The sequence below is a fragment of the Bufo bufo genome, chromosome 3 (genome assembly GCF_905171765.1).
Source record: "Bufo bufo chromosome 3, aBufBuf1.1, whole genome shotgun sequence".
Classification (NCBI taxonomy): Eukaryota; Metazoa; Chordata; class Amphibia; order Anura; family Bufonidae; genus Bufo; species Bufo bufo.
In genome coordinates this window covers 28,401,077-28,418,203 of record NC_053391.1, presented here as the reverse complement: position 1 = coordinate 28,418,203, position 17,127 = coordinate 28,401,077, and the positions used below count along the sequence as shown (strand labels likewise).

At 44.3% G+C, this 17,127-nt stretch overlaps 1 protein-coding gene across 15 annotated transcripts in view; it reads right to left on the bottom strand.

The window, feature by feature from the left end:
• LOC120994415 (zinc finger protein 420-like) overlaps nt 1-17,127 on the bottom strand; it is a 289,066-nt gene that overhangs the window by 214,303 nt on the left and 57,636 nt on the right. For 11 of the 15 annotated variants that reach the window (XM_040422952.1, XM_040422963.1, XM_040422948.1 and 8 more), the window contains exons 1-5: nt 16,235-16,325; nt 7,556-7,642; nt 2,019-2,156; nt 1,739-1,906; nt 1,531-1,654 (exon numbers count right to left, since the gene is read on the bottom strand). The exons of 2 other annotated variants lie outside the window; for them this stretch is intronic. In XM_040422952.1, coding sequence (XP_040278886.1) covers nt 1,531-1,654; nt 1,739-1,906; nt 2,019-2,126 — 400 coding nt within the window. In that variant the 5' untranslated portion in view covers nt 2,127-2,156; nt 7,556-7,642; nt 16,235-16,325. Of the gene's footprint in view, nt 1-1,530; nt 1,655-1,738; nt 1,907-2,018; nt 2,157-7,555; nt 7,643-16,234; nt 16,326-17,127 lie in introns of those variants that run through there. 2 more of the 15 variants (XM_040422951.1, XM_040422950.1) reach the window with 1 other exon arrangement.

The following is a 17,127-nucleotide window of genomic DNA, read 5'->3' as shown; positions in this document are numbered from 1 at the left end:
GACCCACTTCAGACCTCAGATTATCCCACCTTGTCAGACCCTCTTCAGACCTCAGATTATCCCACCTTGTCAGACCCACTTCAGACCTCAGATTATCCCACCTTGTCAGACCCACTTCAGACCTCAGATTAGCCCACCTTGTCAGACCCACTTCAGACCTCAGATTATCCCACCTTGTCAGACCCTCTTCAGACCTCAGATTATCCCACCTTGTCAGACCCTCTTCCGACCTCAGATTAGCCCACCTTGTCAGACCCTCTTCATACCTCAGATTAGCCCACCTTGTTAGACCCCCTTCAGACCTCAGATCAGCCCACCTTGTCAGACCCCCATCAGACTTTAAATCAGATTAAAATAAAAAACTCCTCTTACCTATCCTGCGCCGCGACTCCTCTCCACCTCCGGCAGAAGTCGCGTTACCCATCTTCCCGGCCTGTGCTGCGCTATCTCCTGACTGCGTACAATGTCAGGTCATAGTGCGCGCACTACGTCCTGATGCTGTACGTGGTCAGGACAGTTAAGCGCCGACCCCAGGACCTAATGAATACTAATATTCACTTTATAAGACGCACAGCCATTTTCCCCCCACTTTTGCGTCTTATAAAGCGAAAAATACAGTATTTGTATAATTTTATCATATTCCCCTTTATATGCCTCCCCAAGACCAAATAAATGTCATTACTTTTCATATTTTCTCATATCTGAGGTTCTCCAGGCCTCTGTCACTTGTATTTCTCCTGTTTGTACTTTTTTCAACCCTGCTGCCTAAGACTGTAGTTCCTATTCTAGATGAGGCTGCACTAATGTTTTGTAAAGCAGAGAGATTATGTCTGTAACTAGTGAGCCAGTGACTCTTTCAATATATGACAGTATTCTGTTAAGGTTAGAAGCAGCTGACTGGCATTGTGCTGTTATTGAGTCCATGATTAAGACTGCAGGACTTTACATCTATCCAGACTAATGCCTCATTCACACTTCAGTGTTCGGTCAGTGATTTCCAGCCAAAACCAGGTGCAGCTCTAAACACAAAACCGGTGCAGATCTTTCCCTTATACCTTATGTCTGTGGAGGCTTCAGTACTGGATTTGGCTCACAATTACTGATCGAAATCACTGACCAAAACACTGACGTGTGAATGAGGCATAAATCTTAGTTGCCAAGGACATGTACAAATGGGTGGAAATTTAACCAAATCTTTTATGAAACCAGAAACCATTAGTAGCCATTTCCTACCACAGACAACACGATCTTATTGAACATATACTGCCCTGCTGGAGAAGTCAAGTAGAAAAAAGTCATTACATCAGCTTAAAGTAGATTTGCAAAAATCTCACCTGATGATTGAGCGGGAAATTTTGCTTTTCCTCAGGACTAGGACATCTGACTGGTGGATTTCTCCTATTGGATACATCTATAGGCGATAAACCAAGTGACTGAATACATTGTCTATATGTGATGATCAGATGATGGATGAATCTAGATGATCCTTAAACCTTTTTTCCTCTATAACGAAGGAAGGTCTCCTCTTACCTGGTGATGTGAGGGGCTGGTGATCCTTCATCATGACGTCCTTGTACAAATCCTTGTGGCCTTCTAAATACTCCCACTCCTCCATGGAGAAATAGACAGTGACATCCTGACACCTTATAGGAACCTGACACACACAATCATACTGTCATCCTCCAGACACCTCCTTGGAGTTATTGTATAATGTCCCAGCATTCCCATCAGCGCTCACCTCTCCGGTCAGCAGCTCAGTGATCCTGTTGGTAAGTTCTAGGATCTTCTGCTCATGTATCAGTGAATGAGGTGGAGGCTCGGTGATGGCTCCCGGGGTCCTGCTCCATTCTCCTGACACATGGGGTGTCACACACTCACCAGATGACTTCTTCACTACTGTGTAATCCTGTGTATGGGGAGACACCGATCACTACATGTATTCTAAGAGTCCTTCACCTTTCCAGTCATTTACCTGTATTATTAATAGAGATAAGAGTGATGTCATGTGAGACTCTCACCTCTCCAGTTATCAGGTAGATGATCTCTAGAGTGAGGTCTAATATCCTCGCAGCCATGTGGTCTCTGTCCTGGTCTATCCTTGGTGGTTCGGTGGAAAGCAGCATCATGTTCTAAAGAAAACTTTATCTGTTACAGACCTGTAAATAAGGAACAAGGAGAATTTACATTTGGAGGAACATCTTACATAAAGCATAGTATCTCACTAAATGGAAATTATTAAATGGAACCTGTCACCATGAAAATGCAGTTTAACCCCTTAACCTCTTAAGGACACATGACGTACCGGTACGTCATGTGTTGTTCCGATCACTGCCGCCCGGCCGGCAGTGATCGGAACAAGGTGCCTGCTCAAATCATTGAGCAGGCACCTAGGCTAAATGCGCGGGGGGGTCCAGTGCCCCCCCCATGTCGGCGATCGCAACAACCCGCAGGTCAATTCAGACCTGCGGTTTGATGCGCTTTTTGCAGTTTCTGATCCTCGCAGTTTCTGATCACCCCCCCCTGCACCCCTGAATTAATTTATGGCGGCGGTAGGTGCAGGGGGAGGGTTGCGGGCGGTGCGGGAGGCGGGATTGCGATCCCCCGCCCGCCTCCCCTTGAATGTTCGTTGGTGGTTAGTGGGTATACCAGGGTGTCAGCACATTGCTGACACCCTGGTATAAACGGCTGACATCGGTGATGCGATGTCAGCCGTTTAACCCTTTCCATACAGCGGTCCGTACGGACCGCTGTATGAAAAAGGTTAACAGCTCAGGGAGCTCCCTCCCTCTCCGATTGGGGGGCTGCTGTGACAGCTCCCAGACAGCCCCCCGACAGCCACGTCCTTATCCTTCCCAGTCTGCGCAGTTGTGGCCACAACTGAGCAGACGGGGAAGGTTCCCATGGAAACAGGACGCCTTCTCAGGCATCCTGCTGTCCATGGTGCTGAACAGATCTATGCTGACGGCATAGATCTGTTCAGACAAAGTGTAAGTAAAATACAGTACAATACCCTATATAGTGTATTGTACTGTATTATACAGACATCAGACCCACTGGATCTTCAAGAACCAAGTGGGTCTGGGTAACAAAAAAAGTGAAAAAAAGTGAAAAAAAAGTAAAAATCAAAAAACATATTTATCACTGATTAAAAATGAAAAAAATTAAATTCCCTACACATGTTTGGTATCGCCGCGTCCGTAACGACCTGATCTATAAAACGGTCACGTTACTTTACCCGAACGGTGAACGCCATAAAAATAAAAAATAAAAAACTATGATGAAATTGAAATTTTGCTCACCTTACTTCCCAAAAAAAGGTAATAAAAGTGATCAAAAAAGTCGCATGTACGCCAAAATTGTAACAATCAAACCGTCATCTCATCCCGCAAAAATCATACCCTACCCAAGATAATCGCCCCAAAACTGAAAAGACTATGGCTCTTAGACTATGGAAACACTAAAACATGATTTTTTGGGTTTCAAAAATGAAATCATTGTGTAAAACCTACATAAATTAAAAAAAGTATACATATTTAGGTATCGCCGCATCCGTACCGACTGGCTCTATAAAAATATCACATGATCTAACCCCTCAGATGACCACCGTAAAAATAAAAAAATAAAACGGTGTAAAAAAAGCCATTTTTTGTCATCTTACGTCACAAAAAGTCTAATAGCAAGCGATCAAAAAGTCATATGCACCCCAAAATAGTGCCAATCAACCGTCATCTCATCCCGCAAAAAATTAGACCCTACTTAAGATAATCGCCCAAAAACTGAAAAATCTATGGCTCTTAGACTATGGAGACACTAAAACATTTCCTTTGTTTTCAAAATGAAATCATTGTGTAAAACTTACATAAAATAAAAAAAAAGCATACATATTAGGTATCGCTGCGTCCGTGACAACCTGCTCTATAAAATTACCACATGATCTAACCTGTCAGATGAATGTTGTAAATAACAAAAAAAAAAACAGTGCCAAAAAAGCTATTTTTTGTTACCTTGCCTCATATTAAAATGGAAAATCGGCCAAAAACTGAAATTTTGAAATTGTATCTCTATTTTCCATTAAATCTTGTGCAACACCTAAAGGGTTAACAAAGTTTGTAAAATCAGTTTTGAATACCTTGAGGGGTGTAGTTTCTTAGATGGGGTCACTTTTATGGAGTTTCTACTCTAGGGGTGCATCAGGGGGGCTTCAAATGGAACATGGTTTAAATAAACCAGTCCATAAAAATCAGCCTTCCAAAAACCTTTCACTCTACGCCCCGCTGTGTGGCCGTACAGTAGTTTACGGCCACATTTGGGGTGTTTCTGTAAATGGCAGAGTCAGGGCAATAAAGATACAGTCTTGTTTGGCTGTTAACCCTTGCTTTGTTAGTGGAAAAAATGGGTTAAAATGAAAAATTAGACAAAAAAATGAAATTCTCAAATTTCATCCCCATTTGCCAATAACTCTTGTGCAACACCTAAAGGGTTAACGACGTATGTAAAATCAGTTTTGAATACCTTGAGGGGTGTAGTTTCTTAGATGGGGTCATTTTTGGGTGGTTTCTATTATGTAAGCCTCGCAAAGTGACTTCAGACCTGAACTGGTACCTAAAAATTGAGTTTTTGTAAATTTCTGAAAAATTTCAAGATTTGCTTCTAAACTTCTAAGCCTTATAACATCCCCAAAAAATAAAATATCATTCCCAAAATAATTCAAACATGAAGTAGACATATGGGGAATGTAAAGTAATAACTATTTTTGGGGGTATTATTATGTATTACAGAAATAGAGAAACTGAAACTTTGAAATTTGCAAATTTTTAAATTTTTTTGTTAAATTAGGTTTTATTTTGTGCAAAAAAAATAATAATTTTTTTGACTTCATTTTACCAGTGTCTTGAAGTACAATATGTGACAAAAAGACATTCTCAGAATGGCCTGGATAAGTCAAAGCGTTTTAAAGTTATCACCACTTAAAGTGACACTGGTCAGATTTGCAAAAAATGGCCAGGTCCTTAAGGTGAAATAAGGCTGTGTCCCTATGGGGTTAAGGACCTCCGTCGTATATGTACGGCGGAGGTCCGGAACCTAAACATAGCCGCTGGGTTTCTTCTATTTTACATCTATCAATGAGGCTGATCGCATGCATTTTACCCTTCAGATGCTGTGGTCATCTGATCAGACCGGAAGTAGAATTTTCTCGCTTTCGCTCCGGTAACAGCGTTCCCCGACTGAGATTGGGGAAACTTACATTGCTGAACTAGCCCAAAGCCTGCTTGAGGCTTTGGTGCCCATTTCAGGAATGTACCCATACTGGCCACTAGGTGGCAGCATTGTATTGGTATAGTGCAAATTAAGTGTTCAATGATGTCTATATAGAGATCAATGAACACAATGGGCAATCTATTGTTTGCCAGTTATTGTCACCCAAAGTAACTTAAAAAAAGTTAAAAAAAAGTTAAAAAAAAGTTTTTAGAAATATAAAAAATAAAATAAATAAAATCACCCCTTTCCTTAAAATAAAAATACCAATAAAAAAATAAACCTCATGGGCATCGCCGCATGTGAAAACGCCCATACAAATAAAATATAACAATATTAATGGCATATGGAAAATAGCGTAACGGGGAGAGAAAAAAAAACTGCTAATTTGCCTTTTTTTTTTCATTTCAACTACCCTATAATTTTTTTTTTTTAAAAAGTAATCAAAAAGTCGCACACACTTCAAATTGGTATCACTGAAAAGAACAGATCGTCCCACAAAAAATGAGCCCTCACACAGCCCCGTACACATAACTACAAAAAAGTTATAGAGGTCAAAATATGGTTATAAATTTTTTTTTCCTCAAAGGTTTAAAAAAAAAAAAAGCAGTATTAAAATGCAATAAAAATTAGAAAACTGTGATATCGTTGTAACCGTACTGACCTGGAGAATGAAGGTAATAGGTAAATTTTACCGCATAGTGTACAGTGTAAAAAAATTAAAATAAAAACCTTTATCAGAATTGCAGTTTTTCACAATTCTACCCCATTTGGATTTTTTTTCCCGCTTCCTACTATATGGTATACAACCATAAATGGTGCCATTAGAAAGTACAACTTGTCCCGCAAAAAATAGGCCCTCATAAGGCTATGTGAATGGAAAAGTAAAAAAGATAGGACTAAGGGAAGGCAGGGAGTAAAAAAATAGAAACACAAAAATGGAAAATCCCCCGGTCCTGAAGGGGTTAATTTGCAGGCAGCATTTTATAGAGCAGAAGGAGCTGAGCAGATTGATTTATAGTTCTGTCGGAAAAGATTCAGAAAAACGTGTAATTTATACATTAAAATTCCTGCTCTTTCTGTGTTCTGAAGTCCAGGAGGCGGTCCTATCAGTGATTGACCACTATCTCTGTATACCCTGTAATAGAGGGAAGGCTGTCAATCTCTGATAGGACCGCCTCCTGGACTTCAGAACACAAAGCAGAAATGTAAATTAACAAATTACAAGTTATACCAATTTTTTTTCCATAATAACACTATATAATCAATCCGCTCAGCTCCTCTCTCATGGTGACAGGTTCCCTTTAACCCCTTCCTGACATGGCAATTATCCTTTTTTGCTGTTCCCCTCCTTCCTGGAGCCACAACGTTTTTATTTTTCTGTTCACATAGCCATAAGATTGCAATTTGTATAGAGTAATGGAATTTTATTCATTACCCTACACATAGATCAATATATTACAATTCGGTCCTGGCACCTGCAGGCCTAAATTATTATATACAAGTAATGAGCCTAGAAGCCTAGTACAGGCTCTGGCTCATTACTTGTATGGAATGCCTTCCCCGATCCCTGCCCAGGGGAAGCAAGCGAGCGCTTCTAGATTTTCGGCCTCTCAGATGTTGGGGTCACATTGGACCATGACATCTGATAGATTAAATGTCCACAATCGGCATGACCACCGAATAAGGACATTAGCCCCAAGTGTCTCATGTGTGAAACATCAAGCACCCGGTTGCTACGGTGTTCTGTTAGATTTCCCTACTCTCGTCACTTCCGGCCGCACCGGACATGACGTGAGGAGGTGTGCCGCGCCGCGCAGGCGCACAACGACGGGGTAGGTAAATTTCACAGCAGAGTTAGCTGGACACCGGCGGACACTGCGCATGCATCGGGAGCCTCACCAGTGGTTAGGGTAGGGAAAAATTATGGGTCAGTGCTTTTTCCCTACCCTAACTGCTGGTGAGGCTCCCAGCACATGAGCAGTGTCGGCCAGTGTCCAGCTAACTCTGCTGTGAAATTTCCCTACCCCGTCATTGTGTGCCTGCGCGGCGCGGCACACCTCATCACGTCAGGTCCGGTTCGGCGGGGTAGAGAAATCTAACGGAACAACGGCACTCGCTATTACGGCAGATGTCAGGAAGGGTTTAAGGACTACTGATAGCATACAAAGGAATATGAACAAAACTAAATCTAACGCTCAGAGACAGAATGACGTTAAGACGCCATGAAGTATGGTTAAAAAAATCATTATAAGGGGTTAGTAAGTACCAGGAGGTAGTAGACAGCACATGGACTTACCTCCTTCCTGGATCCCTTATCACCCTCAGGGTCAATTGTCCTTATTATTCATATTGATTCTCCCACTGATAGGATAAGAGCTCCTGACTTCATCAGACATAAAAGAGAACATACAAATAGTATAAACTTAGTATCACATTCAGTGCCATCTTAACCCCTTAAGGACCGGGCTCATTTTCACCTTAAGGACCAGGCTCATTTTCACCTTAAGGACCAGGCCATTTTTTGCAAATCTGACCAGTGTCACTTTAAGTGCTCATAACTTTAAAACGCTTTGACTTACCCAGGCCGTTCTGAGATTGTTTTTTCGTCACATATTGTACTTCATGACACTGCTAAAATTGGGTCAAAAAAGTTAATTTTTTTGCATAAAAAAATACAATTTTTACCGTAAATTTTGAAAAATTAGCAAATTTCAAATTTTCAGTTTCTCTACCTCTGTAATACATAGTAATACCCCCAAAAATTGTGATGACTTTACATTCCCCATATGTCTACTTCATGCTTGAATTGTTTTGGGAATGATATTTTATTTTTTGGGGATGTTACAAGGCTTAGAAGTTTAGAAGCAAATTTTGAAATTTTCAGAAATCTTCAAAATCCCACTTTTTATGGACCAGTTCAGGTTTGAAGTCATATTGTGAGGCTTAGATAATAGAAACCTCCCAAAAATGACCCCATTCTAGAAACTACACCCCTCAAGGTATTCAAAACTGTTTTTTCAAACTTTGTTAACCCTTTAGGTGTTCCACAAGAGTTAATGGCAGATGGAGAAACAATTTTGAAATTTATATTTTTTGGAATATTTTCCAATATAATCAATTTTTTCCAGGAGTAAAACAAGGGTTAACTGCCAAACAACACTCAAAATGGGTTGCCCTGATTCTGTAGTTTGCAAAAACACCCCATATGTGGTCGTAAACTACTGTTTGGCCGAACGGTAGCACATAGAAGGAGGGGAACACCATATGGGTTTTGGAAGGCAGATTTGGCAGGACTGGTTTTGTTTATACCATGTCCCATTTGAAGCCCCCTGTTGCACCCCTAGAATAGAAATTTCAAAAAAGTGACTCCATCTAAGAAAGTACACCCCTCAAGGTATTCAAAACTGGGTTTACAAACTTTGTTAACCCTTTAGGTGTTCCACAAGAGTTAATGGCAGATGGAGAAACAATTTTGAAATTTCTATTTTTTGGAAAATTTTCCAATATAATCAATTTTTTCCAGGAGTAAAACAAGGGTTAACTGCCAAACAACACTCAAAATGGGTTGCCCTGATTCTGTAGTTTGCAAAAACACCCCATATGTGGTCGTAAACTACTGTTTGGCCGAACGGTAGCACATAGAAGGAGGGGAACACCATATGGGTTTTGGAAGGCAGATTTGGCAGGACTGGTTTTGTTTATACCATGTCCCATTTGAAGCCCCCTGTTGCACCCCTAGAATAGAAATTTCAAAAAAGTGACTCCATCTAAGAAAGTACACCCCTCAAGGTATTCAAAACTGGGTTTACAAACTTTGTTAACCCTTTAGGTGTTCCACAAGAGTTAATGGCAGATGGAGAAACAATTTTGAAATTTCTATTTTTTGGAAAATTTTCCAATATAATCAATTTTTTCCAGGAGTAAAACAAGGGTTAACTGCCAAACAACACTCAAAATGGGTTGCCCTGATTCTGTAGTTTGCAAAAACACCCCATATGTGGTCGTAAACTACTGTTTGGCCGAACGGTAGCACATAGAAGGAGGGGAACACCATATGGGTTTTGGAAGGCAGATTTGGCAGGACTGGTTTTGTTTATACCATGTCCCATTTGAAGCCCCCTGTTGCACCCCTAGAATAGAAATTTCAAAAAAGTGACTCCATCTAAGAAAGTACACCCCTCAAGGTATTCAAAACTGGGTTTACAAACTTTGTTAACCCTTTAGGTGTTCCACAAGAGTTAATGGCAGATGGAGAAACAATTTTGAAATTTCTATTTTTTGGAAAATTTTCCAATATAATCAATTTTTTCCAGGAGTAAAACAAGGGTTAACTGCCAAACAACACTCAAAATGGGTTGCCCTGATTCTGTAGTTTGCAAAAACACCCCATATGTGGTCGTAAACTACTGTTTGGCCGAACGGTAGCACATAGAAGGAGGGGAACACCATATGGGTTTTGGAAGGCAGATTTGGTAGGACTGGTTTTGTTTATACCATGTCCCATTTGAAGCCCCCTGTTGCACCCCTAGAATAGAAATTTCAAAAAAGTGACTCCATCTAAGAAAGTACACCCCTCAAGGTATTCAAAACTGGGTTTACAAACTTTGTTAACCCTTTAGGTGTTCCACAAGAGTTAATGGCAGATGGAGAAACAATTTTGAAATTTCTATTTTTTGGAAAATTTTCCAATATAATCAATTTTTTCCAGGAGTAAAACAAGGGTTAACTGCCAAACAACACTCAAAATGGGTTGCCCTGATTCTGTAGTTTGCAAAAACACCCCATATGTGGTCGTAAACTACTATTTGGCTAAACGGCAGGACATAGAAGAAGGGGAACGTCATTTTTGGAAGGCAGATTTTGCTGGACTGGTTTATTGACACCATGTACCCTTTCAAGCCCCCTGATGCACCCCTAGAGTAGAAACTCCATAAAAGTGACCCCATCTAGGAAACTACGGGATAAGGTGGTTGTTGTTTTGGGACTATTTTTGGGGTAAATTTGATTTTTGGTTGCTCTATATTAGTCTTTTTTGAGGCAATGTAACAAAAAAATGTAATTCTAAAATTGTTTCTACATTCACTATTTGGTTTTGTGGAACACCTAAAGGGTTAACATAGTTTGTAAAGTAACTTTTGAATACCTTGAGGGGTGTAGTTTCTTAGATGGGGTCACTTTTTTGGAGTTTCTAGTCTAGGCTACATCAGGGGGGGCTTCTAATGGGACATGGTGTCAAAAAAAAAACTGTCCATCAAAATCTGCCTTCCAGAAACCATATGGAGTTCCCTTCGTTCTATGCCCTGCCGTGCGGCTATATAGCCATTTACGACCACATATGGGGTGTTTCTGCAAACTACAGAATCGGGGCAATAAATATTTAGTTTTGTTTGGCTGTTAACCCTTGCTTTATTACCGGCAAAATGGATTCAAATTGAAATTTTGCCCAAAAATTGGTGTTTTGGCACAGTTTTTATTTTATATTTTTAACACCGTTCATCCGAGGCGTTTGGTCAAAAGTTATTTTTATAGCGACGACTTTTACGCACGCGACGATGCCCAATATGTATGGCTCTCAGACTTTGGAGACACTAAGCAGGCATCCTAAAACTGCGGCCCTCCAGATATTGTAAAACTACAATTCCCACCATGCCCTGCTGATGGCTGTAGGTTGTCTGGGCATGCTGGGAGTTATAGTTTTACAACATCTGGAGGGCCGCAGTTTGAGGATGCCTGCTCTAAAACTAATATTTTTTGGGGAAAGAAAAATTGTTTCCGTGTCTCCAAAGTCTGAGAGCCATAGTGTTTTATGTTCTCTAGTGGACTGTTGAGGATTATAAAAATTTAGTACTCCATGGAAGTGTGATACTCCCTGAAGCAATTGATAATGCAGAGGCCCGGATGATCGGGGCAAGTGTCACATTGAGTAGTGGTGTCCTTCCGTATCCCCCTCTTGTGACACACTCTGCACTTTTTTTGGGTTCGTCCCTTCTTTCCAGTATGGGGGACCACACCTGGAAAGTGTTGGCCAGGGACGATCCGGGCGCCTCCAATTCCCGAGGTACTCCGGCCTGCTCTTTCCCGGTCCGAAAAGATCAGGTCTTTGAGGACTGCCTCATAGAACTGGAGGAATGTCCCTGTGCTGCCAGCGCTTCGGGATAGTACAAAAGAGTTGTACATGGCAACCTGTACCAAGTAGACCGCAACTTTTTTGTACCATGCCCGGGTTTTGCGCATGGCGTTATATGGCGTGAGGACTTGATCAGAGAGATCAACTCCTCCCATATACCGATTGTAGTCGACGATACAATCGGGCTTGAGGACCGTTGCCGCGGTACCTCGCACAGGGACAGGGGTGGTGCCGTTACCGTGGATTGTGGACAGCATAAGGACATCCCTCTTGTCCTTATACCTGACCAGCAACAGGTTTCCACTGGTAAGGGCACGGGTCTCACCCCTGGGGATAGGTACCTGGAGGGGGTAGGCAGGGAGGCCGCGTTGATTTTTCCGCACGGTCCCACAAGCGAACGTGGATCTGGCGGCAAGGGACCTGAACAAGGGAATGCTGGTATAAAAGTTATCCACGTACAAGTGGTAACCATTATCCAGCAGTGGGTACATAAGGTCCCACACGAGTTTCCCGCTAACACCCAGAGTGGGGGGACATTCTGGGGGTTCAATACGGGAATCTCGCCCCTCGTACACACGAAATTTGTAAGTGTACCCTGAGGCACTCTCACAAATTTTGTATAGCTTCACGCCATACCTCGCCCGCTTTGTGGGAATGTATTGGCGGAAACTGAGTCTCCCCTTGAACGCAACGAGAGACTCATCAACCGCGACCTCCCTTCCAGGTACGTAGGCCTGCTGAAATGTGGCCCCAAAGTGATCGATGACCGGCCGTATCTTATACAGCCGGTCATAGGCAGGATCACTTCGGGGGGGACATGCTGCATTATCGGAATAATGCAGACATTTCCGGATGGCCTCAAACCGGTGACGTATCATGACCATACTGTACAGTGGGGTCTGGTAGAGTATGTCCCCACTCCAGTATTGCCTGACACTGGGTTTTTGGACTAGACCCATATGCAGCACGAGGCCCCAAAATGTCCTCATTTCGGCTGCACTGACCGGCGTCCAGCCACCGGGTCTAGCCAAAACTGAGCCTGGGTTTTGAGCGACGAACTGTTGGGCGTACAGATTCGTCTGCTCCACCATCAAATTCACCAGTGAGTTACTGAAAAAAAAACTAAAATAGTCTATTTCAGTAAACCCCACTGTGGGAATCTGGATTCCAGGATTGCCAGCAAAATCCGGAATCTCAGGCTCAAAGTCCACTGGGGGACACCAGCTAAGTTCATCGGCAGGGGGCTCCGGTGGACTTATTTGGTGGGCCGGGAAACCAGTACGAACCCCAGGGCGGCTCGTACTAGGGTGGGCCACAGGATCCCTAGCATGTGGGGCCCCTGGCTCCGCCTGGCGGCGTCTCCGCCGCCTTGGTGGCTCATCGTCATCAGATGATGATGAGGAGGATGCGGATGACAAAAGGAATGTGGGGTCATCCTCATCCTCACTGGGGCTCTCAGAGTCGGAGGCAATCTGGGCGTATGCCTCCTCGGCCGAGAACATCCGGTGGGCCATGGGTGTGTGTGCGTGTAGGTGTGCGTGTGTGGCAAACTTTATTATATGTGCGTGTGTGTGGGGGCAACGGGTGTTCGCGTACTAAAAAGTCCAGGCAAAAAAATGGGCAAGTGTTAGAAAAAAAAAAAGTTAAAACTTGCTGATCAGCGGTACAACGCTGATCAGCGGTCGGTGGGGTGGTGGGGCGGGCGATGCGCTAACAGTGGACGGACGCTAAAAAGTGCCGGCCAGTCAGCGCACGCAGAAAAAAAAAAGTGGTGGTGAGTGGGGGGTGGGGGGTGCTGGTGGGGGGTAGGTGGGGGGGGGGAGGCAGGTGGGGGGGGGGGGGAAGTGGCTGGTGGGGGGTGGGTAGGGGGGCAAGTGGCAGGAGGGGTCTGGGTTAGGGTTAGATGGAAGTTTGGAAGTTTGGAATAAAAGTACTTTTTTTTTTTTTTTTCTAACTTACTTTTCCCTTCTTTCCCTGCCTAACGGTGCCTCTCCCTCACTGACCCTAACCTACCTGGGTGGCGATGGGTGCAGGAGGGTGATGGATGCCGATTAGGGGGACACAGGAGCTCGTTCTGGACGGTGCTGCACGGTCAGGGTGCTGGACAGGAAGAGGAGGGGAGAGAGGAGCGCAGGAAGTTTGAATCTCGCGCCTCTCTCCCCTGCACCAATCAGCACCCTGGACAGCGGCATTCAGCACCAGGGCCAGCACCGCCTCTCCAAATCCTCGGACTGCGATAGGTGGTGTATAATTACGCCACCGATCGCAGTCTTTTTCCGGTTCATCGGGTCACAGGACACCCGAATGGACCGGAAACGCAGAAAACCGCAGGTCTGAATTGACCTGCGGTTTTCTGCGATCGCCGATACGGGGGGGTCAAATGACCCCCCCCTGCATTGTTACGGGATGCCGGCTGAATGATTTCAGCCGAAATCCCGTTCCGATTAACCCCTGCGGCGCCGGAGTTCCGATTTTAAGTCAGGACGTACCGGTACGTCCTCGGTCCTTAAGGACTCGGGAAATAGGGCGTACCGGTACGTCCTAGGTCCTTAAGGACTCGGATAATAGGGCGTACCGGTACGTCCTAGGTCCTTAAGGGGTTAAGAGCATTATAGGCCCCCGGGCAATACAGTGCACTGGGGCCCTGTCTACACAATCACGCACTAGAATAGTATACACCCTATAGTATACAGCACCACACAGTATGCAGTATAGCACCCTATAGTATACAGCACCACACAGTATGCAGTATAGCACCCTATAGTATACAGCACCACACAGTATGCAGTATAGCACCCTATAGTATACAGCACCACACAGTATGCAGTATAGCACCCTATAGTATACAGCACCACACAGTATGCAGTATAGCACCCTATAGTATACAGCACCACACAGTATGCAGTATAGCACCCTATAGTATACAGCACCACACAGTATGCAGTATAGCACCCTATAGTATACAGCACCACACAGTATGCAGTATAGCACCCTATAGTATACAGCACCACACAGTATGCAGTATAGCACCCTATAGTATACAGCACCACACAGTATGCAGTTTAGCACCCTATAGTATACAGCACCACACAGTATGCAGTATAGCACCCTATAGTATACAGCACCACACAGTATGCAGTTTAGCACCCTATAGTATACAGCACCACACAGTATGCAGTATAGCACCCTATAGTATACAGCACCACACAGTATGCAGTATAGCACCCTATAGTATACAGCACCACACAGTATGCAGTATAGCACCCTATAGTATACAGCACCACACAGTATGCAGTATAGCACCCTATAGTATACAGCACCACACAGTATGCAGTATAGCACCCTATAGTATACAGCACCACACAGTATGCAGTATAGCACCCTATAGTATACAGCACCACACAGTATGCAGTATAGCACCCTATAGTATACAGCACCACACAGTATGCAGTTTAGCACCCCACACTATACAGTACCCCACAGTATATAGTAGAGCAGTATAGACCCCCACACTATACAGCACCTCACTGTATACAGCACCCCAAACTATACACGATACAGCCCCCCACACTATACAGTACAGCACTCTACACTATACCGCACCCACAGTATACAGCCCCCCACACTATACAGTACAGCAGTATAGCACTCCCCCCACTATACAGCCCCCCCCCCCCCCCCCACACTATACAGGCCCCCCACACTATACAGGCCCCCCACACTATACAGCCCACCACACAGTATACAGGCCACCCCCCCCCCCCACACACAGTATACAGCCCACCACACAATATACAGCCCACCACACAATATACAGCCCATTACACAATATATAGCCCACCACACAATATACAGCCCACCACACAGTATACAGGCCCCCACACAGTATACAGGCCCCCACACAGTATACAGCCCCCCACACTATACAGTACAGCAGTATAGCACTCCCCCCACTATACAGCCCCCCCCCACACTATACAGGCCCCCCCACACTATACAGGCCCCCCACACTATACAGGCCCCCCACACTATACAGGCCCCCCACACTATACAGCCCACCACACAGTATACAGGCCACCCCCCCCCCCCCCCACACACACAGTATACAGCCCACCACACAATATACAGCCCATTACACAATATACAGCCCACCACACAATATACAGGCCCCCACACAGTATACAGCCCCCCACACAGTACACAGCACCCCACTATACAGTAGTTTACAGTATATTAAAATAACAACCCCATGTCACCTTTTTCTGATGTAATCTTTACACAGAAAAGCTCCACAGTTAACTTCTGCAACACTCCTGATAGGACCTGTGATGACTTCATAGCCATGTGACCAGTAATTGCTAGGTTACTGGTCACATGGTAATGATGTCATTAAGGTCCTAGATCAAAACTCATTAAGGTCCTAGAATTAAGATCATTAACACAGTACGATCATGATGCCTGTGTAGCCGACAGCCTGACACCCGGGGCAGTAGCTAGCAGGGCTCAAGAGGCAGCTGCCTTGGGCCCCCCCAGGAGCAACTGGGCCCAGGGCAGCTGCCCCTTTTGCCCCTTGGTAAAGACGGCCCTGGCGGCAACGCTGCTAAATGACGGTTGGGAAGTTGGCTGGTGGGTTCACTGGGCAGGCGGGCCCCCAGGCAAGTGGGGCCCCCGGGCAACTGCCCAGCGTGCCCATTCGAAAAGACGGCCCTGATCACATTTCATGCCAGCCCACTAGAAGCGACTGAAAGAGGAAGAGACATCACACTAATCCTGCACATCGGGTCAATGTTAATTCTACCTACCAAATAAAATGATTAAACAATACCTAGAGTATCCTGGAATAATTACCTAATGGGAGCACAGTCTTTATCCAAATGAGGTTCTATGGAAAGAGCTGTCTACAAGAAGTGTCTCGTGTTATCCACAGGCAGGACGCACTATGTGTTCCAAATACAGGAAGTACTATGTGTTCCAAATACAGGAAGTACTATGTGTTCCAAAAACAGGAAGTACTATGTGTTCCAAATACAGGAAGGACCTTGTATTCCAAATACAGGGAGTTTGTGTTTCACAGACAGGAAGTACCATGTGTTCCAAATACAGGAAGTTTGTGTTTCACAGACAGGAAGTACCATGTGTTCCAAATACAGAAAGTTTGTGTTCCACAAACATTAAAGGGGTTGGCCACCATAAGTATAAAAAACAATAAAGTGCCCCAGACAATAACTAAAGCCAAGAGGAATTTGTATCATGACAGATATACTGTATATATATCCTTTTTCTACTGCATTCGGCATAGCATGCTCCCATTAATGAGAGGCTGTGCCTGGGCGGAGCAGCTGCAAAGTGAAAGTAAAAATCCCAGCATGCATCACAGCAAAGCGTCTCCAGGGGAGCAGTCACATGACATCTCTGCCTACTTGTGATGCCATAGTGACAACAGCACATTAGGTGTCATTTCATCAGTCTTTAGCATACCTCCCAACTTTAGAATAGAAGGAAGAGGGACACTACGTGCCCAAGGCTACTTTCACACTTGTGTTTTTTGCGGATCCATCATGGATCTGCAAAAACGGTTCTGTTACCATAATATAACCGCATGCATCCGTCATAAACGGATCAAGTGATGGGTCTGAAATCCGAAAGATACGGTGTGGTCTGGAATGGAAGCGCAGATCGGAAACCTATGGAGTGCATCCATGGGTTTTCTGTCCATGCCTCCGCACCGCGAAAAAGTACTG